Source organism: Chanos chanos, chromosome 14 (assembly GCF_902362185.1).
Source record: "Chanos chanos chromosome 14, fChaCha1.1, whole genome shotgun sequence".
In the NCBI taxonomy this organism is placed as follows: domain Eukaryota; kingdom Metazoa; phylum Chordata; class Actinopteri; order Gonorynchiformes; family Chanidae; genus Chanos; species Chanos chanos.
The window spans coordinates 14,357,436-14,384,008 of record NC_044508.1 but is presented as its reverse complement, the minus strand read 5'-3'; the positions used below and the strand labels follow the sequence as shown (position 1 = coordinate 14,384,008).

The following is a 26,573-nucleotide window of genomic DNA, read 5'->3' as shown; positions in this document are numbered from 1 at the left end:
ACCACAGCTCGGTGATTACAACCTCTCGAATCAGTCCCTGTAACTTCAAATCTGTGTACCTTGGCTGTTGCTACACTTCTTGTGATAAATTAAGCAAAACTAAGTTGCACTTGTAACTCTGAAGTGAGACAACAGTGCGGGGAGGAGGGACCAGGGTGAACCAATCAGAAATCAGAACGCTCTTCATCTCCTGTTTTCTGATTGGTTCACCCTCCGCCCCATGCTCCCTGCTCTGCTGTCACTTCCAGAGCTACACAGCAAGTTAGTGTTCAATAAAAAAAAAAGGACTGCACTTCAAAAAAAAAAAGAGTTGTGGTTGTAATAACCAAGTGTGGCTGTACTGGAAAATGACTTCAAGTTTAAAAAAAAAGGGTTGGATTACAAATTTGTAGCTGTTTTCTAAAGAAACAGAACATGCCTGTCAATGACAGCTCGGCTCAAATGATCGTATTTATATATAAAATACTGTATTCATTTTGATTAAAAGGTTATCAAAAACTCATCTTCAAGCATGTCCAGCCTTTTGACTGGTACTTCACAATTACAAGTCAATTTTAACAAATACATTCAAGCTGTCGAAGACAGTCAAAGCCCAGAGTGGAGCCACATCTTACACGTACTCTTTTAAAAATGAATGGTCACAAAAATTGCCATTCATAACAAAGGGGACACTTAGTACACATTACTAATGCTCTGTATGTGGAGAAGAGAATGCTTGCTGTCACCAGGGGATAGCAGATGTTACTAGGCACATAAACAGCAAAGGCCATCAGGAAAAACAGAAGGCACTGCAATCCAGCAGTACTCAGTGCCACTTCCTTCTGCTGGGGCAGTGACTGCCCAAGAAGTGAAGGTTGGTAATGCACAGTGGTGTTATGGTTATGTGGTGGAGGGTAATGACACTATACCGTTTACATAAGCTCATTTCCTAAATAGAGTTTTGCCTTTTTGGAGCTGGCATGATCTATTAGGCTACCTGAATTCACTGTGTACACTCATCATTCAAAATCTAACATCAGTGCAACTGTATCTTGTAGACAAGGAGGGCAGAATTAAAGATGGCTGTTATGCTGGCAAATCATAATATACCACTGGCTGTCACAGATCATCTGGGGCCACTCATGAAAGAGTGCCTCACAGAGTCAGCTACTGCACAGGGGTCAAAATGTGCAAGGACCAGGACCTCCTGTATTATAAATATCAAATCAGCAAAATAAGGTACCAAAGGCCTTAAACAGCCTAAAACAAGACAGAATATATTGGTATCAAAACATTTTGTATTCGCTCAAGAAAAAGAAAAAAGTACAAACGGTAATACATATTTACAATATCTGAATGTGCAACTGCTAAAAAAAAAAAAAAAAAAAAAGCACATAGACAAGAATGAGATTGTTTAGACCAAGTGGCAACTTATGCTCCTTTACCCGACGGATGCAGCGTTCAACATGAACCCTTAGCCTGGCAACAGACTGTGTGTGTTTAACTTCATGTGCAGACATTTGTGTGTGTTTTGACAGGAAACCTGACCGGTGGATCTTACATGGCACTAGGTCATCTACCAGGAAGCCCTTATTCACCATAATCGCCATGTCAGGGATAATGATTCCTGACTGTCTGAACAGCTCTTTGTCACTAATAGACCCAGCATAGAGTCCAGACACAAAAGTTATGGAACCATGGTGGTCTCACAGGTCTCTCTGGCAGCTCCCACACACTTCGTCTCGGCTGTACTTGCTCATATTGGTTCCACTGAAACAAGGTTGGGACAGCACTTTTTTTAGGCGTCTCCTTTGTGTTCCCTCTACAAAATCATTGCAGGTGAAATGGACACTATGGACTTTGGTGTGTTTGGTGATTTGGAAGTTATCCCTCTTGATGTTGATGAGCCATTTTTTTCTGATCTCCTCATCCAGCGGTAACAAATGGAAACTAACAAGAGTTATACCTTGAGGATACCATACACAGTAGGGCAGAACAATGTTCTGATGCACCTCGTTCTTGTTTTTGAAAACTGAAAACCTTTTTACTCATTTTAAAACTGTAAATCTGCTTTTTCGCAGCTCTTCAGTATCCTGTGTTTTTCTTTACAGGCTATTAGCCAACGGTTACCTCACAAACCGGAAGCTGGAATGCCGGTATGAAGTCTAACGGAAACACGTCAGAGACCTTGCACGCATACAGCCTATTGAATTCATCGCGTTGGCTGACCAGCCCATCACTCTGGTAGCGCACACAGAGGTCAGTTCAAATTCGGGAAACCGAGGTGAAAGTTCCAGGCCAGCGGGTTTTCTTTGAACTTTTAAATTTGAACATTTTTAGGTTAGCATACTCTGACATTAATCCTCTCGGCTACTAATGACCTAGGCGTCATTCCAAAATTTAAATACCTAACGATTAACTGTATGTGATGTGTGAGAGTTATAGCCTAACGACCACAGAGAGCAATACAATCGCTTAAATAACACTAACGGTTAATAACGATAGCATACAACAAAGAGACTTTCAGAAAAGGTATCAACGTAACTAACAGTCAGACAAGTTAGTCCCTTGAATTGGTGTAAGAAGATTAAATAAAATCGAACACTCACATTTTCTGGGACAACTCCCATCTCCCAGTCTAGCGTCCATGTTTGTTGTGCGTGTTCGCAAATGTTCGCAGTGAACTCAAAGCAAACGAAAAATTGTTTGAAAATGTTCGTGAACGTCTGCCTTTGTTTGCTAGTTTGAACGCACCACAGGATTTCGCTATCTTTTGGAGCTTTTGAAGCCACGGTACGCACTATCCTCTTGACACTACATTTCAGACACTTCTTGCTTCCAATAAGCACATCACTGTGTAACATAAAGTACTACTAACCCCACCCTGAAATAAAGTGTGTTCAGCGAGTACTCTCTGTAGCCATGTAATGGCACTATCTGAAATGGTAACCAGCTAACTAGCAAAAACACAGGTGCACGCTACATCTTTATCAACGCACACCGACCTCGCAGCATACACGAGTTGAACACCGAAAAAAACGAATTCGAAAAAACAGACCCGACTTCGAATTTGTTTCTGATTTAACCCCTGTCTAAAAATACATTTTGATTCATAGCCCAGCAGACTAACTTTGCACCTAGGCTTCCTCATGTTCCTGCTGAATCGGTCAACCAACCGCCAATTTGCCTTCCAGTGAAAATACTTTTTTGGTGTAGTTACATACTAACAGCTTGTAGAAACCAATACATGTCAAATGTTTGACATTTGTAAGCGACTCAAAACTGTAAACACGTAAAAAATTAACCGTCAGTGTGCTCTTACCTGTTAAATTCTTCCAAATTCTCTGAGGTGGTTCAAAAGTCTGTGGCCCAAAAGTTTTCGTCTTCGCGCCAACGTCCTGCATAATGCGGTGTCCCAAGAAGTCTTGAAATATTTAGTTAGGTGTAAACGTTGGCATTCCTTAAATTTGTAGGAAATCTTTCTGCTAAATTCTAAATATATACACGCAAAATATTATTTTGCTTATTCTTTTAATTAAGCAAAGTTCAAAGAGTCGCATTTTAGGCAAAATCTTATTTTAATGAGCAAACTTTACCGGGCTCAAGAATAATTTTTCTACAGTGCAGTTTACGGCTACATCAATACCACGGACAGCGCACTACCACACAATAACATGACAGGGCAACCCATTTCAACCAATGAGACAGAATGCCAAAATACAAATTTAGACTAAATATAAATGTATATTACGTGAAAGATTGCCATATTATATCTAAAAGCAAGGTCGTGGTAGACAGACATCACAAGCTGAACCAGGTCAAGTAGCCTCATTGTCAATGAAAACACATCCAACTGACAGCACAACATAACATATAGAAGTCGCAACACAAACATATCATAATGGTAACGGTTCTTACCTTTATAACAGCTTTTTCCTTGACTTTGCAAACTGTTGTACCAAGTCCTCAAACTCCAACTCCCACATCAGGTTAGACTCATAGCCATCAGGGAAAGCACTGATAGTTGCTTCTGTGCCATAGTTGTTCTGAGTTTGTTCTCCACTTGTTGAAGTTGTAAGAATGATCTCTCTCCCTCGCAGTTAGTAACTGGCAGTGTTAAAAAACAGTATATGCACAACAAATATATTTGGAAAAAGTAGTTTGCAGCCCATTTTTTTCATAAGATTTGGCGCAAGTGCCCTGGTGACCAGTGTTTCTCCTCCCTTGCAAAATACTTGAACTGGATAAGTTCATCTACTATGGCCTTGTCCAGGTCATTTGGATATGACGAGGACAGGGCATCAGTAAGTTTGTGCACATCCCTGTCACTGTTGAATAAGACACCAAGTAGTCCATTTAGGTCTCTATACACATCCGCATTTAGCAAGACATGACAACAGCCTGTAAATGACCACATTGTAGGTGTCAACTTCAAATCGTTTACTTCCACTTACTATTGTCTCACTTTCTGTCGATTCATCCGCAAAGGTCTTTCTTTTTTTCACCCGCTGCTTTTTGCCGTGATATGACGGTGAATCCCCCCTCACATCCCGGGCCACCTTTTCAAACTCCAAAAATTTGTCTGAGTGAACCTACAAACGAATATAGCAATTCCAACATTAGCGCGGCAGTGGTTAAGTCCATATCACTCTTTTGTAATGTGTCGCTTGTTGCTTTAAACCTCTGCAGCATGGTATCCCATAGATGATACATGCAGTCTCCAGTTTATCAAGCTTACGACATACCAAGCACGAGGTTGCTGCACTATCATCCTTTTTCATCCTCGTCTGACACAAAACTCCCCAAGGCCTCTCTTATGGCGCTGTAGTTTTATTTTAAAGCTTTAGTAGAGTCTGTTCTGCAAGTCGACCTGGTACTGGACAGGGATTTTGCAGCCCTATTGATGTGAGTGTTCTTGCTGTTAAATATGCAACTCCAGCGGCAAGTGCGGACAGCACAAAACGCGCACAGTGACTGTAATAAATCAAAGAAGTCACTCATATCTTAACAGCTATTGTTGACGCTGTTTACCCCTACCAGATTTAATGAATGGCCAGCACAGGGTACATAGTGGATCAGTGGGCTTTCTTTTTTTAGGCACACCTGAAGACCGCTATATTTGCCAGCCAGGTTACTGGCATTATCGTAGCTTTGTCCTCGGCAATTAGGTCATGGTCACGGATAATTTTTGTAACACTTTCTGATAGACTTGCACCAGTGTGACTATGAATGGGCTCAAATCCTACAAATCTTTCCACAACTTTACCCTCCTCGCTGACTAATCAGAAGATAATCATCAACTGGTCAACGTGTGACAGATCAGGTGTTGAGTCTACTATTATTGAAAAGTACTTGGCACTTTGTATTTCAGCTGCCATGGTTTTCTTTATTTCCTCACCCATTAGGCTGATGAACTCCTTGCACACAGTTGATGACAAGTGGGCTAAGGTGTCGTCCCTCCTCCCTTCTGACCATACTTATTTATGTATTCTTTTAGAAACAGATCAAACTCCGCAATAAGCTCTAGCAATCCGAGGTAGGGCGTAATTGCCATTTCTGGATGACCCCAACAGTTCATCATCTCCACGAAATGCCAGGCCTCTCTCACTCAAAAACTTGATCACAGTTACAGTCTGCCTCAGCAACACTTTCCAGTAATGCCCTTCTGTCTCTCTCTGCCGTCCAAGTGCAGTACCCACTGTACCAGAATGTCTTGATCTGCGCAACAAAGAGAGTATATGTTACCTGTGGTCGGAACTTTTCTCATGATCTGAAATACCTTCTGGATGTGTCCAGTCACAGAACCCAGACACAAAAGCATTACTTTGTGATGAAAGCAATTTGCAAGCAAAGCAGTACACTACACCCGCTGATGGCGAGTAAATAAGACAGTCTCGTGGCACAATCTGATTATTTTGGAGTAGGGATGCACTGGTTCAATACTGATATCAGATATCGGTCCGATACTGACTCAAATAGCTGGCTCGGATATTGGTGACAACGGGGCCGACCTATAGGCCGATGTACTCCGTTCAGTTCTATTCTCTGTACGCATCGTTTTCATACCATTTTCCAAATGTTCTACGTCTACACCAAAATGCTAAAACACCTCTGTTTGTTTGTTACGCCATTACGAAGCTATCCCACAAACTACTTGATCGCCCAAGTTGCGTCCAAAGTCGCTGCTCTGTGTGGGGTTTGAACCGCCGTTGTGGTTGTTTCGCATCTCCTAAGCACAGCAAATATAAAGCTCATCTTCTACGCTGGAGCAGTTCATGTGCATTGTACAGTATGATGACCTGTAATTGAGGATAGATTAGCAAATTTGCTAGACAGAGCAGCATTGACTGCATTTTGCCCATCATGTTTGTTTTTGGCTCAATATGCGTTCTTCTCTGTGCTTGCATTCTCGTGGACTTGTGAAACGTCATCGGTCACGGTCGAAGTACTGATCCAATTCACATTTCACATCTAGGGTAGTCAAAAAAAAGTACGCTCTGTGTCAATTCCTTTCCTAACCACTTTTCCTTGACCTCGATGGAAAACGTCACAAGGTCAAGGAAAGATGAGAAGGATCATTCATAAGGACTTAGGAAAAGACAACCGCAGTGCTAAGAGAATCCGACAGCACACTAGGCTACGTAATTATGTGATGGCAGATGTTATTGACGTGGGTCTGCTGTGGTTAAACTACAATGTTCCGAAGATGGACTACTGAAAGCGAATCTGAGATACTTCACTCCGTGCACTCTTGCTGTGTTGTTTCATGCAGGCTATAGTCAATAAACATGGACAACCTGGCAAAAAATATTACTTCATTGCCAACATTTTAATTGAAATAAAAAAAGGAATATAGGCTACCAGTCGCAAAAGTGAAACGAATGGTTGCTCACGCTCACCCTCCTGTCCACTCATATTAATTGACATGAATTCCAGTTAGTATGACTGTATGAAAATAATTGTTAAATTTATGCGAGATATGCATAACATGTCAGGCCTACAAATCTACTACTGTACATATCATTCTTAAGTTTCAAACAGGTTGAATTAAAAACGTCATCTGGCTAGAAAGGCAGAGCGCAACATGTCATCGGAGGGAAAACCACGCCCCTGTGGGGGAAAACATTCCGTAAACTTCAAAGGGAGTGAATGGGTAATTGCGGGACACCATGTCGTGAAACAGCTTTAACCTAAAATGTCAACACCAGCCTGTTTCAGTACCCTTTTGCCCGAAGAAAGGGCCAGATATATAGAAAAACTAAATCTAATTGGAGTCCCTCAGTGTCCCTGTTCTATCCCAAAATCAGTGTGGAAAAATGAACCCACAGCATGGAAGCCCTAAGATGCCATGAATTTACATGTAATTTACATTCCATTTTCTCGTGATAACGTGTTATTTTTCTTTGTTTTCTCAAGATCTCGACTTATTTATGTAATTATCGCAAAATAACAAAACTTTGTTTTCTTGAGAAAACAACATAATTAATTCGAGATCTGGGGAAATCCCGAGAAAAGTTTAGTTATTTTGCAATAATAACATAAATAAGACAAGTTCTCGAGAATACAGAGATGAATAAAACGTTGTCACAAGACAATGGATTCTAAATTAAATGTAAATTCATGGCATCTTACCACAGATTGGCAGGTGTTCTGATGATTTGTCCTACCTATCGAGCAGTCCTACTGCACATGCGCACATCACAATTACATCACCTGACACGGATTTGGTGGGAAACCCATCATTTCATCCTACTTGGCAGAAGGCTAATTGTTAGAAGGTTACCTGTAGGTTTCTGTTGGTATTACTTTCTGATAAGGTATATCAGACTATAGTTGCAATATTACGAGAATTTTCCAAGAAAAAAAGTCAATATTACAAGAATAAAGTAATTTTACGAGAAAAAGTCAATATTATGGGAGTAAAGTTGTAATTTTAGGCTACATGTTATTTTAGAGGGGCGGTATCAGCCTGCTGCCTGAGTCAAAGTGAGGAACGTGGAGCATCTTGTGAAGTTATACTTTTAGTGTAGTTTTCACAAATAACGAAATACTTACTCATTAGGCACATCAGCACCACATTATCATAAGTATCAGGACTGTGAAATGATTGTTCAAGAAACTGTCTATTCCAAAGAAAGAACTGTAAATAAACTGTGTCTATTCCTGTGTCCAAACACAATTAACTGTGTAAATTCCTTTCACCCATTTTGTTGGTTGTTGGTAATATATTTTCCTAAAAATTATGGGGGGTTTTTCTCGATTTTTTACAATTTAATTTTCGCAATAGTTTGCTTTTTTCGTAAAATTATGACCTTTTTCTTGAATCATTATGACTTTGTTCTCATTAAATTACGAGTTTATTCTCATAATATTATGATTTTTTTTTTTCTCAATTACAACTTTATTCTTATAATATTACGTCCTTCCTCTCGAAATTTCAGAATCCTTGGCTACTTTTCTGATAAGGATTAGACTATCAAAATATGCTAAAGTTTTACATTGGTATTGATTGGAGTGTGTTGATGGACAAACTAGACTGCAAATTTACATGTTAGTATGTAAACTAGACTGTCCAAATGCATACAGTGATGGGTAAATTGTAAGTACTCTATGCCTATTATTAAAATGTACTTGACAGCATTTTCAAAATTGCTGTTGGATGAATTAATGAAAACAATAATGTAATTAGCTTAGAACCATTTTCTGATCAGGGAAAAAGAAGAAAAAGAATTACCGACCTTCTTTGGCTTCTAAGTTAGCACAACCTTCCGGCAGTATTTCTCGATAGGATAGCAAAGATCGATAGATATATACTATCGGTTTATGCTACGGTAGGACATTTCGATAAAGAAGGAAGAATCGTCAGAACACCGGCCGTCACTTATTTTGACTTATACCATTACCTGGTCGAATCACCGGGTAGGCTAAGCTAATCAATCTAGATAGCTAACGTAAGTTAATGTTGTGATTAAAATGTTCAAGTCTATAGCCTACTATTGGGCAACATATTATTAGCACTACTATTTCCATTATCCTGCTTGTTCTGTATCATTATCCTCCTTGTTCTGTATCAATCTGAATCAAAGACATGAACTTGTCATCTTGCTATCTTGTCATCTAATATCAAAATGCTCAAGCTGCATATTATTAGCACTACTATTACCATTAGCCTCGATGTTCTGCATCAGTCTGAATCAATGTCGTATGAACTTGGCATATTGTCACGTAAGGTCAAATGCTCAAGTCTAACTGTAAGCCTAGCATTACATATTACTGGCACTACTATTAGCGTTTACTTCATTGTCATGACATGAGATCTGGGTAGTTGGAGCATAACGTCCCCATGGCTAGGGAGCACTCCTGTCTGTTTTAAGCTACCTATTACGTCTTTTTGGCTCCATTTTGCGTTTTGGAATCCTGCAAAACCTTAAATCAGGGTTACTTATCTTATTTGCTGTATAACCCACTACGCAACAGCTTTTTTAGTATGGCTGTGATTTTAGTTTTAAGACAATAAAGAGAACTGTGCAATGCAAATCAATGGAAAATGCAGCATTGTTCCCCCTGCGTGGGCGTACCCGGATGTGTTCTCGATTCATGGGTTTTATCAAGGATGCATCAGTGACTTGAGTGGTCTTGGGGAGTGCATTTCACCCAGATTTCACAAACATGGTGGCAGATGAGCTACCACATAACTGTAACTTTCATATTATGACTGTTGCTCTGTCACCAAATGTAGTATTTGAGATTTTTCAGGCAAGACATTAATATTTCAGAATTCGAATATAGGTCTCCTTGAAAGTCCTAAATGTTTGGAGATGTGACATCTGCTAGCAAACCGAGCTAGCTAGCTCTAGCCAGCAAGAACGTTGCTGTTTCAAATGCAGTTTGAGCGGACTGCATCCTCCCGCATCATAAGGAGTCCAGACTCCCAGAGTTGAACTTGTCTGGCTAGTCTGAACTCCCAAGAACAGGACTCCGTACTTCACATACTTCGTTTTGAGAAATGGCTTCAGTTTTCCCTGTCCCTATTGCAACATGAACCTGGCATTTTCAAGTGTATGCACCCCAGAGAGCATTTTAGAAAAGTATAGTTTTCGGTGTCGGAAAATGATGTTTAAGTGTGGAAGGAAGGGCTAAACAGAGAAATAATTATACATTTTCAAATTTACCCGGGTGTGTCCAGGGCAAGCACCTCCGGTTGTCTCATGACAAAAAAAATTACTCTATTTCTTGGTTGTATTATTTCTGAAAGTGGAGCTTGTTTATGTCTGCACCTCTCATCAGTCATATTGAACTAACACTCAAAACCTCCTTGTTTAGTTCCAAAAGGAAACCAAGAAAAGCAGGAGAAAAGATAATCATAGCAGAGATGGATAATGAAACACTCAATGTCACATGATCATCATGAGATCTTTTTCAACTAATTACATTTCTCATGTGAATGATCAATTATGTCAATTATGGCCATTCTCTGCTCTAGCATGTAAAGTAGCCAGTAAAGTCCATAGAGTGAACACATCAAAACAACCAAATGAAATGTAGAAGAATTTATTAATCTGATTTCATTATGAAAATGAAATTGAAATGAAATGAAATTCTCTTTGTTGTCATCCCAGCCACACAGAGTTCACAGTTGGATGAAATTTGGTGTCCTCAGGACCATGGTAAGTAGCCGCTGTACTTCACACGCGTCACCATCATGGATCATAGACCTGAAGTAGCCGCTGCACTTGGGCGCACGCCGTCATATTGATCACCGTGGCGAGTTTTCACCTATGATATTTATCCATCTGTTGACTGGCTGATTGGCTGTTCATTTTTTGTTGCCTTTGTTCTTCTTCCTCCTTGTGCAAAAACAGCAAGAAAAACCTTTGCTGGCTGAGCGAAGCTTGGAGCGAATCCAAGCCATCGCACCGGAGGACTCTTTCTTTTTCTCTGCAGTAGAGAGTTCCATCTCCTTCACTCCATCCTGAACCTGCTCAGGTGTCAGGATGACTGGTGGCACTTTCTCCAAAGCCAGCGGTGATGGGAGAAAATCCTCCCAGCACATGTCTGATACAGTAGTTACTGAATCAAGACTAGAGCTCAGTGAGGAATGAAGGGATTCCACTGCTGTGTGAAAAGACGCATCATCCTCTGCCTCGCTGTCATCGTCCAGTGCCAAGAATTCTGAAAAAAAAGAGTTAATTCTTCGACTTAAAACACTTTCCCACAAAGTTTTTCACATTTTAAAGGCAAAATCAGATTCTGTAAAGTTTTAGCGTCAATGTCTTAAAATAAGTAAAAGCAAAACATTTCACATAATGCTTAGCTCAGAAGGTTCCATGAGCTTCATAAATATAAAACATTTGTGAGAAAATAATGAAATGCTGCATCACAAAAGAGTAAGAAAAGTGAAGAGTTTTAGTACAAATTATTCACCTGGTCCAAAGAAGATGGGCAAACTGTCTCCCATTGCCAACACAACATCTTCAACATCTAGGCCTTCCTTTTGGCCTAGTTTGTAGGAAAAGGACCCTGCCTCTGGGCTGACATCTGTGATAGAGAGTAAAACGTGATCATTCTGCATACTACAAATAATTATTTCCTAAAGAACCTGAAGTTGTGTCTTTTATTGTTTACACTGTAAATCTCAGTTTTAGCATAACACATGTATGGCAGCATTTTCAGCATTTCACTGTTTTACAAACTCTATGCCTCACCTGTATCAAAGCACTTTTCCAGAGAGGGCAATTCAGCAATGGTCTCTGTCTCCTGGGAATCCTCCTCCAGTGACTGTGTGACAGACTGGTCAAAGCCGTCAGCCTGTTTGTCACAGAACACTACTTCTGCTGGAGGCATCTCATCTACAAATTAAATCAAGAAAACTATGAGAAATGCACCTTGAGGATATTTGTCATGAATACACCTATAATAATAATAATAATAATAATAATAATAATAATAATAATAATAAATTGGATTTTAAAAGTCACCACGTTCTCACTGGTGTCTGACATTCGATGAAAAATTCACGAAAGTCAACAGAAATAAAATTTAACGGACTGATTAAAAGTACATTCATGTTTAAATCATGAATTTGTAGACAGTGTAAAAGAAGTCGATTAAAATTGTTAGCAGGACAACTCACCATCATTATAATCCTGAGCATCTTTGAAACTGTCATCTGTGTCGCTGAGCTGTTCCTCCACGACAACACCGACGACGGACTCCATCAAAGTTGCGAGCTCGTTGGGTCCAACTTCAGACATTTCGAGCACGAAGTCACTTAAATTGTGAAACAAGCGGACAACCGTTTGAGACTTTGAAACAAATTGTTCAAAAGTTTGATCGCTATACTGGCTGTGCGAGTGCTTTTATATGCTCTCGTGCGGCACTGAATTGTTCACCTATTATGACGTTACCATGGAGTGAACCTGGTTCACTCATCCATTGGGTTAACGGAATGCAAGGAAACCGGCCGATAAATATTACAGTTGTTTGTCTACCCATTGAAGACAAAACTCCTCTTAATCATATCCATATGTGGATCAATAAAACTGTTGGAAATGTTGTCGGAATGGTAGGACTTTATTCATTGCAACCAGTGTTAATCTCGTCAACGAAATTAATGACGAAAATATGCGTTGACGAAGGGATTTTTAATGTAGTCAACCATGACGACGACTAGACATTGCACCATGACGATATAAGAAGTGAATTTGATTTCATATTATTTTTGACGAAACGAAAACATTGCGGGACATTTATTATAGCCTAAAAGATTTTAGAAAGAACATGGATGATTTCAGTATTCCAATCACAGACGCGCGTGTACTGTTGCGATGGAGCACTAGAAACGCATGCTCATTATCGACGGACAGGCAGCTATAGTTAAAAGAAAAATCTGCAGTCATTTCTTCGATTTCATCGTCTTGTCCTCAGAGAGCCCTATGGTATGGCAGACAATCCACCAAAACCGGGGAGGAAAAGGTCAAATATATGACAGTTCTTTATTATTCCGGTCGTTTTTCTGGCCATGCGTAACCTTCTCCCGCAATTTTCACGAAATCAGTTGCATTGCAGCGGTAACAGGTCCCTCCAAAGGCTGTGTAGTGTGCTTATATACAGCTAACTGATCGGTCCACTCATTTTCTTTAATTGCCGTTCCGTTTTTAATCGCGTCTTTTCCATTTGAAAATGAATGGGGAAACTTTTAGGTCTCTAGTGGTACGCGAGGGATTGCATACAGCGGCAGTCGATAGTTGGATTCAATAGACTTTCGCTCCAAGCGCAAACCAGTATGAATCAAACACTGATGCTGCGGCGCAATCACATTCTTATTTTCTGGTGGAAATGCATCTCTAGTTTTAATCTACGGCTGAAGAATTGTTACAATTTGACAAATGCCATTACGTCAACTTAAATGAGACTATTTTCGTTTACTAAAATCTGACTAAATTTAAGGAACATTTTAGTCAAAAGACTACGACTACATTTAAAAAATGTGTAAAAGTCTTTGTGTATCTTGTCAAGAAGCAACTAAAGGCATACAGGTGTTGCAGTTGAAGAATTCTTTAAAAGGGCAGTGTATTACTAATGAGAAAATTATTTGATTGTATATAAGATGGCTTTCACAATTAACCCAAACATTTAAGCGCAAGGAAAATGTGGCTCAGGCCTTGAGGGCCTTGCTGTCAGACGACTGTCTCAGCATCCTGGACAACTCTGGCACCAGTGCTGTCGAGTAATCTACAGTGCAGGAAAGATGGAATATGTCGCTCCAAAACAATACATGTGAAAAGGGCTATATTGTACCCCCATACACGATTTGATTTTGTGTCCTTCCCCTGCGCAGACTCAGCCAATCAGAACACTCCACTTCACGTGCCTTAATTGTATACCTTTAGTTAGGTAGTAAGTATAAATGCAATGGAATGAATAAATGTTCTTTTATTTAAGCTTTAAAAGAGTGTTTGGCTGTGGAAATTATTACTAAGAAGTAATTGTGTTCGTGCTTCTAATTAATACATTATTAAATAGAACGGAGTGTAACACAGTTGTGGATGGAACGTTGACGGATCGGAACGTTGTGGCTGTAGTGGTTTCACACACCTCAAAAAGCCTAACAGCTCTAGTACTCCTAATATCTTTCAGTGCATAGGGTGTGTATAGCCTGCTAAGAGTTTATACTTTTCATATTAAGTGCATTTTTAAAGGAGGCGAGAGTACACCGTTACAATATAAATAAGAAAAAAAATATTATATATATGTGTGTGTGTGTGTGTGTGTGTGTGTGTGTATGTATGTATCTATAGGCCTATATATATATATAGTTATCTCAAATGTATATAATGGAGTTAGGACCACCTAGACAGAAATACAGGGATTTGATTCCAAGATTTAACTCTCTCGAAATTCTTGAAATTTTGACACAGGCCAGCCCTTCTGATGACAAATGTTCTTTGTTCCTGAAAGTCTACTCCCTTTAACAAATTTACAGAACTATTAGAATGTCAGGTTACGTTGATTCGTATGTTGTCCAGCGTGTATGGTAGGGAGTGTGCTTCCTCCTCATTCCAGCTGTTTTTAAATCGAGTTAACCCAATGTTACATTCACTGAGTTTTTATTAACATGGCTGCTGCTGGACATATATTGCAATGTCATTGGTTGAATCTCACATTCTGATGGCAGTTAAAAGCCTCCTTTGTAGGATGCAGATATAGTATCATCTGGTGTCATTTAAATGTTTATATCATATCAGTTTTTAATGATAACACAAGAGAAATATGGTGGAATAGTTTGACAAGTATCCTTTTATTTTTCTTAGTTTGCCAAGTCCAAAGAAGAAAACACAACATACAGGAAAGCCTGTTCCTGTTTAAAACAGTGACTCATTCTATCTGATGTAAACCCCAATACCCCCTGAGACACAGTGGACCAAGAGTAACTCAATGTCACGTACAATCAGTGGAATGGCAGTACTTTCTCAATCTCTGAGGACCACCAAGTCTAGGAGAGTGTAATGATGTCATAGAGACAGTGATGTAACTTTGCCAGGAAGCCCAAAGAACATTCACTGAAATTAATCAAAGTTTTGGCTCATGGTGCAGTAGTTATGTTCTTGAGACTGTCAAACTGTCCTCTCTTCAATTATTACACTCTTGTAACACCAAGTCAGCCGGTTTTCAGAGCCCCTCAGATCTGACTGAACGAAATAATGAAAACCAACCAACATGGCAGTACCTCTGTAATGGCGACAGACAACGTTAGCCCAAGCGTGGATGTCAGTGTTTTCAATGGATCTGTGTACTTGTCACAATGTAGCACTACAGGAGCAATGCACAGACAACTCAAAATCCCTCACAAAGCAGCTGATTCATTGACTCTACACACCACGTGTGAACACCCACATACTGAATAAATAACCCAGACAAGGATTTAGAACACTGGTTTCTACTATATTTTGAATTTCAATCTAGATGCCATTTCAAGTCCAGGATTTGACTTCTTTTCTCAACACATCCTCAAAATGTTTCCACACAAAGCAAAAAATGGCACAAACAAAACACAGACAGAAAACATTGACAGACTGTCTGGAAGGAGCACCATTACCAAGGCGAAAATCAACTGACCCCAGCTTGATCTAATCATACACTATAGGTGGAAGCAAAGTTAATCTAGCTGCTTTCATTTCATTCAGTTCTCAACAAGGAGACTGGGAGAACACTTTATTAAACTGTATATGCTGTGGCATGGCTGCCCAAATGTTTATTGCTCAGAACCCATAATTCAAAGTGCACATGAAAAATGTATGAAAACTGACCCTGCTTCAAGTATTTCAGCTTTTAAGAGTTGCACCTGTCACAGAAAAATACTGATCTTGCTGGGAGATACCTTTGAAAATGTTAACTCACTTCCCTTAAAAATAGCTCTGGATCTTTGGATATTGAAATATTATTATGTAATGAGTACCTTTGTGAAAAAAAGAGAGTGTAGTTTGCAGCTATGGCCATACCTGTGTGAAGGAGCAACACAGTCTTAACCATTCATTGGAATGGCACTAGATCAAACTCATCATTTTGTAATGCTGGGGGAGAGTTCATTGGAACACCAAAAAAGTAAAACAAATGAAAAAAAAAAACAGGCTCCAAAGGACTAAAGCAAAAACAGAACTAGAGACAATGGTCCTTTCAACACATAAATACCATAATGTTACATTACCACACGTAAAGCACATATAAGATGGGTGATCACAGCTGAACATGAGACAAGTTAATGACAGCAGGTCAAACAGTAACGTGGTCTTAAATGATCTCTAATAAGCCATACTCAGAACGTGACCCAAGGCCATTGATTCCAGTGTGAACGACAACATAGTAAAAGATAACTACAGAAAGAGTGTGACTAAATGATCAACGTCCATCAGTGTTATGTAGGGGGTAGGTATACATTACTGTTAAGAAAAAACAAAATGTGCATATTTACATTTAGAAACATGAGGGAAAAACGGTATACTGCAGAACTGGTTGAGCGTATTTACATGACTTATTTCTGTATCTACTCGTTTACTTATCTATCTATCTGTCTGTCTATTCTTCTGTCTGACCCAGGCACAAATACCCAGAACAACCAGAATGAAAAGATCAAAGAGAGATATGCTCTCTCATGAATAACAAAATGACGAGGTGTAGCATTGTGACATTGCTTTCTGAACGCAGGAAGTAGGGTATCAAAGGTTTAGAAACACCTATATTCATCAGGGTACAAAATAAACAGTGAATGACAAAAACAACATACTTAGGGAATCTATGTTAAGTTGAGTCACCCCTGGTTAATAAAACACCCATAAAACATAGTTCAAACAATTACAAAACCCTCAAAAAAAAGAAGGGCAACACTAAACAACACAGTATGACAAAGTGACAATGTCTGGCAGAAACATAATTAGGGGTAAGGTCACTGTGGAAATTATGCTTGTAGAGAAAAGGAAAAAATAAATTATTATAGGTTAACCTAGACCCACACGTTAAGACATGGCACTAAACTGTTAAAGGTAACAGGTTCAAAGTTCAGAGGTTATGTTCATTTCTGCCATCGCGTAAGGGCAAATGGATACATCTACTTACCGTAATATCATTATTACTATGGACAGGGAAGGCACTCTTTTACTGATGTGCCAAAAATGTATTCAAGCCTATGTAAAGATATGAGCGGTGCTACATGTAAAATGTTATGTTATGTTTATCGAAACAAACGAGTATGTGTTCAAACCCTAAAAGATTACAGATCTGTACTCTGTACCGGTTATATTCTCAAATGCCTCTTAAGTTCTAAGTGCTTCTCACTCCCCTGCCAGAAACCAGCTAAACTGAATGTATCATTAATCTTTACAGAAGTAGAAAGAGGCTGTTGTTGAATAAAACATACGCACAGTATCATTTGTAACACTGCTGTTTTGGAGAATTTTTAACAAGAAGAAAAGAAAGAAAAGACTTCAGTAGTAGTTTTGAGTTTTCCAGCGTTAAAGCATTCCCTAGCAGTTATAAACATGTTGTAATGCTACACATAATAAGCAGTGCAAGCCTAAGTCAACACATCTCTCTGATTTGTTATGCCTTGTGAGAGAGCTGACTAAGGCTCTGACTGACATGGATTGATGAGGACTGGAAACATTTGTGACATGTTTAGGCCAAAAAAAAAAAAACCCTTTTTTTGAAAAGTGAATCCAGCAAAAAAAAAAAAATGTATATGACCAGCTTTCCTCCCATAACTTGATCAATCCAACGCCAAAATCAGATAGCTAGGGGCTTCCATAACGCGATAACTGATTTTGGCATTCGACAAATCTAGTGGTGAGAGTCACTACCTTTTTTCAGTAGATCTTGTAAAATTATTCTTTAGAAATTTGTGTCAAAAAAGCGTGTTATTTCCAAAAGTTGAAACGCTGTTATTTAAAATGGCTTTTCTTTCAAAAAGTGCTGGACAGGCATGGGAGGGGGGAGGCTGCGGTCAGTGAGGGATCTCCTCCCGGCATAAGGAAGGGTCAGTGAGGCACCACATCCTTCAGAGAGGCCAGTGCAGAGTGAATACGCACATGCAGTCTGTTCTCAAAGTCGTAGCCTGCATAATTTTCCTGTGGGAAAGGGCTTAGTCAGTAACTAGAGAGCGACACTGTGATAAACATGAAACTACACGACACATTAAGGTATTATGGTAGTCATGACAACATATCTCGATATCCTGTGAAGTATTTAATGAGAGTGTTTGAGGCAGTGATACTTTGGGCAATTCTTCTGAATAAAAGAAATCTTAAGTCATAATGTGATACAGTCACAAATACCTTCCGAAGAAGTAACTACATTTGCAATTATTTGTTAAGTGTGTCTCTAAAATTAAAATAACAAAGACATAAAAAGAAGATTCACAGTTGCCCACCTTTGCTTGAAGTAGTAATGATCTCCCTTTACCCACCATCTAGAAGAGAAACAAATATATCACAAATTAGTAGACTACACGGTCTCTTCTGTGTACCACGTCTTACACTGGTACTGTCAACTCTGGGCTCTGCACACGCATCTCACAGCCTTCCATTCAATATGCATAAATTAAATAACCGACATGGAGAGAGCAGTAATGTGGTTAGCATAAAAAGTTCAAACAGTGTTACACATCTCTCTCTCTCTCTCTCTCACACACACACACACACACACACAGATCAAGAGATCTCTTGATCTCTTACCTCAGGTTTGGCCAGCAAAACACAGCCAAGCTCGTAGCAAGAGTACGGCTGCACGTAGGAGTTGTTTTGTCGCCCGTACTCATCTCTAGCTGCCATTTGGAAGGACTGTGGGTACAAAACCATCCATATTTTAGAACATTAACATCAAATGCCTCAGGCTACTATCAAACACGCTCTTTTACATTTTAACTAGATATCAAATAAAGTTTGCATAACGTTTGTGTGAGTGTTAGATTTGGCACATGGAGCTGAATAGGATTGGAGCTTAGTACCTGGACTGCATCTTTACTGTTTCCCAGGCATTTCTGAATAGCACCGAGAAGCAGGTGTTTCAAGCCCTGACTTGATGGATCTTCCAGACTCTGAAGAACTAAAAAAAATAAATAAAACAGGAAAAATGATTATAGCCCATCAGGTGATGTTACCAAGGTCTCGAAAGCTAATGGGACAGCTCCTGTACCTAAAACACTTACTACCCTAACCACAACTTCTCCACCTACTGGACATTAGGAAGAACTGTCAGACTGCTGACACCTGTAAAGCTATCTGAGAATCAGGGTTAACTGAGTTACCCCTGAACAGAACAGATTCTTTCACCATCTTACCCCTGTTCACAGAAAGTAAGCGACTGTCCTTACCAGGGGGAAGGCCATAGTAAGACTCTTAAGGAATTATCCTCTGCTATCTGCAGGACCAAACCATCTTTTGATTCCCATTTAAGATTTCATTTTTTTCTCAATGACCACTGTCCCCTCCTCCCTTTTACCCTATCTGATGCTCTCACCTTGGATCATGAGCTGAAGTTTGGAGGGGGAGCAGTTAGGAAGAGCTTTCCACAGGTACAGCACCTCAACAACGCCCAGGATACACAGCTCACGGGAGGGAGACAGTTTCCTCAGTCTCTCTGCCTGTGTACACACAAAGGATGAATGAATGAGAGAAAGAAGTATGCAGGACAGAGTGAAAAGAGTTTGACAGTATAAAAGATTACTTCATCACATTTAAGTCTTTCTAAACTTGTGCTGTTCGCTGTGGTGGTGTATACTAACCTTTTTGAGAGCAAACTGCTCAATCTGATTGTTCTTCCGTTTGAAGAGCTTCTGTACATCTCTGAAAATCGCCATGGCCCCCTCAAGATCACCGGAGGCCCCCTGACAAACTTTTGAGGGAGAAAAAAAAAACAACAACAACGAAACGTCCATCAAAATAGCAAGTCCCCAGGTCTCAGTCCAGCAAGTCTCCAGGCGACAGTAACTAAATGAAGGCTTCACTGATCAGTTTAATGTCACTTATTATTGGCATATCTATAACATACTTATAAAAGCTTTATGAGGAAGAATTTGGTCAAAAACTCACCTCCAGTCAGGTAGGCATAATAGCACTGGGACCATCGAGATTCGTTCTTCAACCTTTCAAATGACTTGTACGCATCCTCAAAGCTCATCTCGATCATACTGCACCAGCCTGGAACATCGTTCAGTCATAGGTTTTTAAACTGTGCCATGACTTATGATTAATTAAAGTTAAAATACACAACAAACTGCTCATACTGGAAATCTGAGACAAAGATTGCTATGAAACAAACGACTGTGGTGGTGTCACTGGTTTTGTATTGACTAAGAACTTCTGCATAGAAATGTGGAAACAGGTACACGTTTCACTATTAGGTTAAAAAAAATTGTCGTTATTAATATTACTACTAATCTCAGAAGTAGTGTTGTCATTATCAGCGGAAAGCATCCATACCAATCTCATACAGGCAAATATGCTGGATCTCTCTTTGGTCTGATGCAAATTCCAGTGCATCATGGAATGAGGCCAGTGCACTGTTTATCTGACACTGAAAGAGAGAGAGACACACATACACACACACTCAGTCAATCCAAGCTTATCAACACCAACACAAGTCAGCAATAGTACAAGTCTGTTCAATAGTCTGAGAAAAACAACATCTCATATGGGCAAAATGCCACTGATAAACAAACAGCAAGTCAATAACTATTGAACTACTGTGAAGAGGAAGAAAAAGACACTTCAAGGTGGAAACATGGGCTATTTCTCCTTGTTCACAACATCAAGATCAAAAAAACTAAGGTGATTTCAGGGACTGGTCTACACACACCTCTAACCTTTGCACCCGTCCTTTGAAGAAGATGAAGAGAGAGGAATTGGGGTAAACCATGGCCTTTCTCTGCAGAATAGCTTTGGCTTCCATTAGCCCAGCCTGCGAATCAGTACCATCCAAAGCAAAGAAAGGCTGCACTACCGTGTGGTACCACAAGAGGGCCAACCTGAGACAGAGCAGAACCAGGGAACATCTCACATTACGCTGTCAAATTACAAATATAGCACAAGACATCACGGATATCAAATACAGGCACCGTGCCCTTTAGAACTCACACCTCCTTTTTTCCCTCCCACAGCCCGCTTTGCCGTGTTTTTACCAGGCGGTGGGTAATAACATCTCGACTCATGAGAACCTAATTTATTCATTTATTCAATGCAGAATTTTCCGACCTTTTGTTTTTCTCCCACGATAAACTTTGAGGAAAATCAAATCTTTCAGCAACCTACATTCTCAGCTGAACGCTATCGGAAAATACAACCAAGCACAGACCTGTTTTCTAAAGTTTATGTGACATTCACAAACATTTTAAATACTTTTTCAGGAGTTTGACTAAGATTTAAAGATTTCAAATCAGTTTAGATGTTGTAGAAGAGGTTCTTTTTGTCTTCTTAAAATAGTTTCAGACATTCTTACGTTAAAAAGGATTTTTGTCTCAGTACACATGACCAGTTTTGCAATGTCAGGGTGGCTGGGAATTCCAGGAGTTACGATAGATTCAGCTGAGTACTTCAACTTCACTCACTACGCACAAAGGCCGTGAGCAAATTTATATGAATCATCCCAAATTGCCCAAAACTATAAAGCAATATTATTATTTACATTATTGTCAGACCAGTTATCTATTAGCTATCAAAAAGGTCACAAAGGCGAAATAGAAAAACACAAACTCACGTGGCCAGAGGAGCCTTCATGTCCTTGCTCTCGCTGGTGAAAGCCAGTGAAGCCAAGCCTTGGTGACGGTCGCCAGGGAAACCCAGTAGGTTGACTATCTTGAGCAGGTGTGGGGGCACCATGGAGATGCAGAGGTGAAAGAGGCCGTAGCCAAAGCTGACGGAACCCTTCAGACGGTCCAAGGCCTCGTCCGACAACCCGTTGCTCTCGACGACGTGAGCATTGTGGTTGGCTTGGTCCGCGGGCGGCACCTCCTGACTGACAGATGACCGTCTTCGGGAGGCCTCTTGTAATTGGCTGATGTCACTGTAGCACTTGTTGTACATCTTCCAGGCCTTACGGAGGATCCAGCCTCCCTTAATGTATGCTGTGACCAATCAGTAAATACCAGTTATTCCATCACAACCCTAAACACCAACTGACCTCTCTACAACAATAAGATCATTCCTTTCTCAAGTGTGAAATCAACAGATACAAATGTTCTGGACCAAACCTGAGAGCTCCTGCTTGACGAAGGAGAGCACAGCGAGGTAGACCTGACAGTCAGCGACAATGATCTGTCTCTGCAGACGATCCACCACCTCCACTCCAGACCTCTGAGAGTCCATCTTCACAGGGAAATTAAAACACGCTCAGTGCCATTTACTGCTGGAGCGATGATGCAAAAATACTGCTCTGATGGCTACATGAGGCAGAGACTAGCACAGGCGTTAAACACCAGATGTACTACTTCAATCATATTTTTCAGTTTATAGGCATCAGGACTAGGTAAAGACACTGATTAATAAAAATGTTTTAGCAGAGACAGTTTTGTTGACAGGCAGTTCGGTCAGAGTCGCAGTATCGTTGTTTAGCCTAACAAACAAAACTCAAAACAAAAACAATACTTTGCCTGCTGCACAGATTTGACGTAGACAATCCAAAATCCAAAACAAACTGAACTCATTTTTGCGGTGGAGGAAATGGAGCACTCTGAAAGCTTCGCTGAGTTACACTCACGCTCTTTTTGATCTTGTTACGGATGGTCTCGATGACACCAACGTTGTCACTCTCACACAGTTTCTCGGTCGTCTTCAGGTCATCACACGCCATCTGCATTTTCTCCTCCTCAAACGTCATCATGGCATTCTGCACGCACATGCACACAAAAACACATACACGCAGTCCTAAGGACACTGTGGACACTATGCAATATGTATAGGAAAAAGATTAATCACTCTCTTTCACAGTTAGAGCCCATCCTCTCTGATTGCTAAGTTTTGGGAACGGGAGAACTACATCACTCTCTCATATTAAACTCATACTTAGCGATACAAGTGTTGAGTATACACGAGATCCACAATATCAGCCTCTTTGAGGATCTGCAAGTACGTTAATTAACAATGTTTTAATAAACACAACCACTGATATTTTATGGCTCCTTTCCAATTAATGGTGTTCTCTGCCTTCATGTTATGTGGTATTTCAATCCTTTATAAACATTTCTGCTGAAATTTTTCCTGCCTTTTTTAACTAACCCACCTTTTCCTCTGGCTTCTTACTAAGCCAGCTTTCATTAAATATTTAAGGGAAGGAAAAGAAAGGAAAAAAAAAAAGTTCCAAATCAGATTGGAGGAGGTGGGTCACACAATGCAGCTTACAAGACAAGGTCAAAACAAAGGGTCCTTTCTTAGAGCCGCTAACACATCTCTTGTGTGTGTGTGTGTGTGTGTAAGAGTGAAAGAAGGAAATAGAGAAGAGAGCGAGAGGGAGCAATAACACTAAGTAGAAAAGTCTGAAAAGAATATGCTATCACAGTTCATCCTCTCTAGTAGAGGGTCAGATGAAACCATTGAAGCTGGATTAGTATACAGTATTCTGTCTTCCGTCACTATCTTCATACAAAGTCAGAACGCAGATATTGTCACTATACCATCATAAGCTCATGGTTATTGTGGACAAGCTCTCCATGGCTTTTCTAACCCTCTCATCATTATTTTTCTGCATGTCTGAATGGCGAGTAACTTCACGCCTGATCTCAAGGCAAGTCAAAGCTACATGTACGTCAGCACACAAAAGATGATGACAAAAGTGCTTTTGAAGCTTTTCTGTGGAACATCTCTTCCACACCCTCCAGTGTTTCACTCCAGTCTCATGTTTTCTTTTTTTATTTGAATCTGTCTTTGCTCATTATATTCCTTGTCTTCCACTTTCCTCTCCCATTTAACAAGACGCGCATAAAAGTCCTTTCCCACCCACACACTGACCGCTGCCATGAAAGAGAACAACACTGCAGCAGAGAGGAAGTGTAGACTGTCCTTATCATTAGAAGTGTGTTGCAACTGGTGAACAAGTTCATTTTAGCTTACGCAGTTGGTTTCCTTCTCTCGTTTACCGTAAAGATATTTGTGAAAAGATTTGCTTTAGTTCATGGCCTGACAGCAAATTCAAATGGTCAGAATGCTTTTTTTTTAGCACTTACAGTCAGCTAATAAACAACCAATAGATGTACGTTATGTATTTTCCTGGTGACTGCCGTATGTTCCTTTCAATGGCTTTGTAATAACTTGGTAACATTACATGTTGGTGTGTTGTGAATGAGACAGTGAATTTCCCTGCCCAAACAGGAAAATCAACACCCAGCTGTGTACTGGTAGATTACTGTCACATCCTGCTCCATCAAAATGAGGGTTTAACTTTAGACTAAATCTTGTTTTTTTCTGAAACATCTTGTGTTTCGTTCCTGTTTCTTTGTCACCTGTGCTCACTATAACACTGAAACTGAAACGGTGGTACAGTTAAACAGAAATGGGCCCTCAGAACCTAAAGAAACTCACCAGGAAGCTGACAAAACTGGCACCAAAGCTCATCAGCGGACTGTGGTTCCTATAGGAAGAGAACAAAAAAAATCACACATCTAAAGCAAAATACTGATTTTCTCTTGAGGAAGTATATAACAGAGAAAAAAAAAACTCATGGTGTGTGGGGAGCAAATCAAACAGATATTTTGGTTATATTTAATGACACATTTTAATCTTTTATACATTGTGTGTCATTTAAACAGATGCTGAATCTAAGACTGCAAAACAGCACAACAGAGTCATCTGGACAATCTCACACGAAAATGGCTGATGTGGATATAAAGAGTTGGAAATACTGAGGACTTGAGCTCAAATGTAATCCACATAATTAATTCTATCCCTACCCATCACCCATCTTTGGTATCATCCTTCAACCTTAAGAAACTCTCGTTTAGGATGTTAAAGCAACTGACCATTATCCCATCCCAGCACCACTAACTTTTACATTAATATGCTGTATGGGCCTACATCAAGACCGGCACTAAACCATCCAATTTAACAGTTTGCCAGTCTTCGTTCCATAAACACACACCTGCTTTTAACCAGTGTTAACTGGTCGATGTCTGCTGATTCAGTGATGATTAATAATAAAATGAGTTGTTTAATGAACTGGACACTGTTAGGACTATTTCAACCGAGAGGTTTTTAAGCGATAAAGTCGAGCTTTATTCGAGATTTAATGTACCAGATTAAACTGTTTTGTAAGGTCTCACACAAAATGGCTTCACGTTTCAGCGACTGAATTTTTGCTCTTGACAGTTCAGGAAATCATTGCTAGATGATCTTAATTTAGAGTATAACATTACCTGTATCTCTTAAAAAGCTCATCGCTTTCTTTGAATCCGTTGTTCAGGAGCATATTAATCCCTTGAAGCGCCAACTCTGCATCATCTATCTGCTCTGCTTTCTCTACCTGCTTCTGTTGTTGCGACTGTTCCGGGCCTGCCATTGTCTACGTTAACTTATTCAAATCGCAGAGTCTATTCCATGAACGTTAATGCTTCCACAGTTATGACAATCTACCAAAATTTAAACGTGAAACATAAAGACGCCACATCTGTCAACAGCTGTCCTTTGGCAAACGTTGGCCTACAGGCGCGCCCCTGCATTGGCGGTCACCGAAGCGAGAAAACACCGGCGCTGAATGAGCGGTCAAACACTCAGTAGTCCCTGTGTTATGTCAAACCAAGTCTATGCGCAGTGTATTCCGCATACGACTGAAATCCTCATGGACAGTTTCATACTGGGTGGGACCAGCATATACTCCCACTGTTCCGCTCCTTAACGATCTTCTATAGTTTCGTCGCATTTGACGGTGGTCACACAACTCCATCAAGCCACTGTGTCCAATGCAATTGCATAATCGGAGGCAGGCGCAGCTTTCCTCCCCTAACAGAAATAGGAAGGATTTCCCCAAAATGGCCACCGAATGCGTGTTTCTTTTTAAAGTAAAAGTCCTATAACAGGTCCAGAGATTTGAAAATATATATTTCAGAAAATGATTTCTGTTAATAGTATAGCGATGTTCTGTTGACATATTTCTGTTAGTACAGCGATGGATTCCTGAGCTTTCGTGGCTGATAAAGCGTCATGGACTGTAAAACTGATGTTTCTTTGTTGTGAGATGTTTGTGAGTTTTATTACTGCATTAACATTTGCCACTTGGTTAACAAACGGCACAGTGGTGACTTCTATATCTGGGATCGACAGCTCGGATTAAGTGGATAGATTTACGAGATTATTAATAGCCGCACATTGCAAATGCGGAATGGATGCAGAACAACAAAAAACGTTTTATTTTTAAAGCGATGTCTCTCTTTTACATTATCCTGTAACAGTAATAATGCAGTGACATCATCCCATACACCTCCTTCTTCTTTTTTGTTTTTCTTTTTCCAGAGGAAACCAGACTGGTATTTTGGTCTCATGAGAGGTGACTAAGCGTGTTTAGCTAGAGGCGCTTTGATTTACATGCCACCGATACAGTATGCTCACGCAATAAGGAGCAAA

General features: G+C 40.0%; 1 protein-coding gene across 1 annotated transcript; it reads right to left on the bottom strand.

Annotated features, from left to right (window-relative positions):
- Positions 1-17,825: 17,825 nt before the first annotated feature.
- ttc39c (tetratricopeptide repeat domain 39C) lies at positions 17,826-25,541 on the bottom strand. Its single transcript, XM_030791745.1, has 14 exons — positions 25,370-25,541; positions 24,540-24,588; positions 22,723-22,851; positions 22,217-22,331; positions 21,724-22,090; positions 20,827-20,995; positions 20,451-20,544; positions 20,061-20,168; positions 19,754-19,863; positions 19,489-19,612; positions 18,977-19,074; positions 18,705-18,809; positions 18,401-18,439; positions 17,826-18,098 (listed from the first exon to the last, which is right to left on the bottom strand). The coding sequence occupies exons 1-14, from the start codon at positions 25,510-25,512 to the stop codon at positions 18,009-18,011; spliced, it is 1,740 nt and encodes a 579-aa protein (XP_030647605.1). The 5' UTR covers positions 25,513-25,541; the 3' UTR covers positions 17,826-18,008.
- Positions 25,542-26,573: the final 1,032 nt, after the last annotated feature.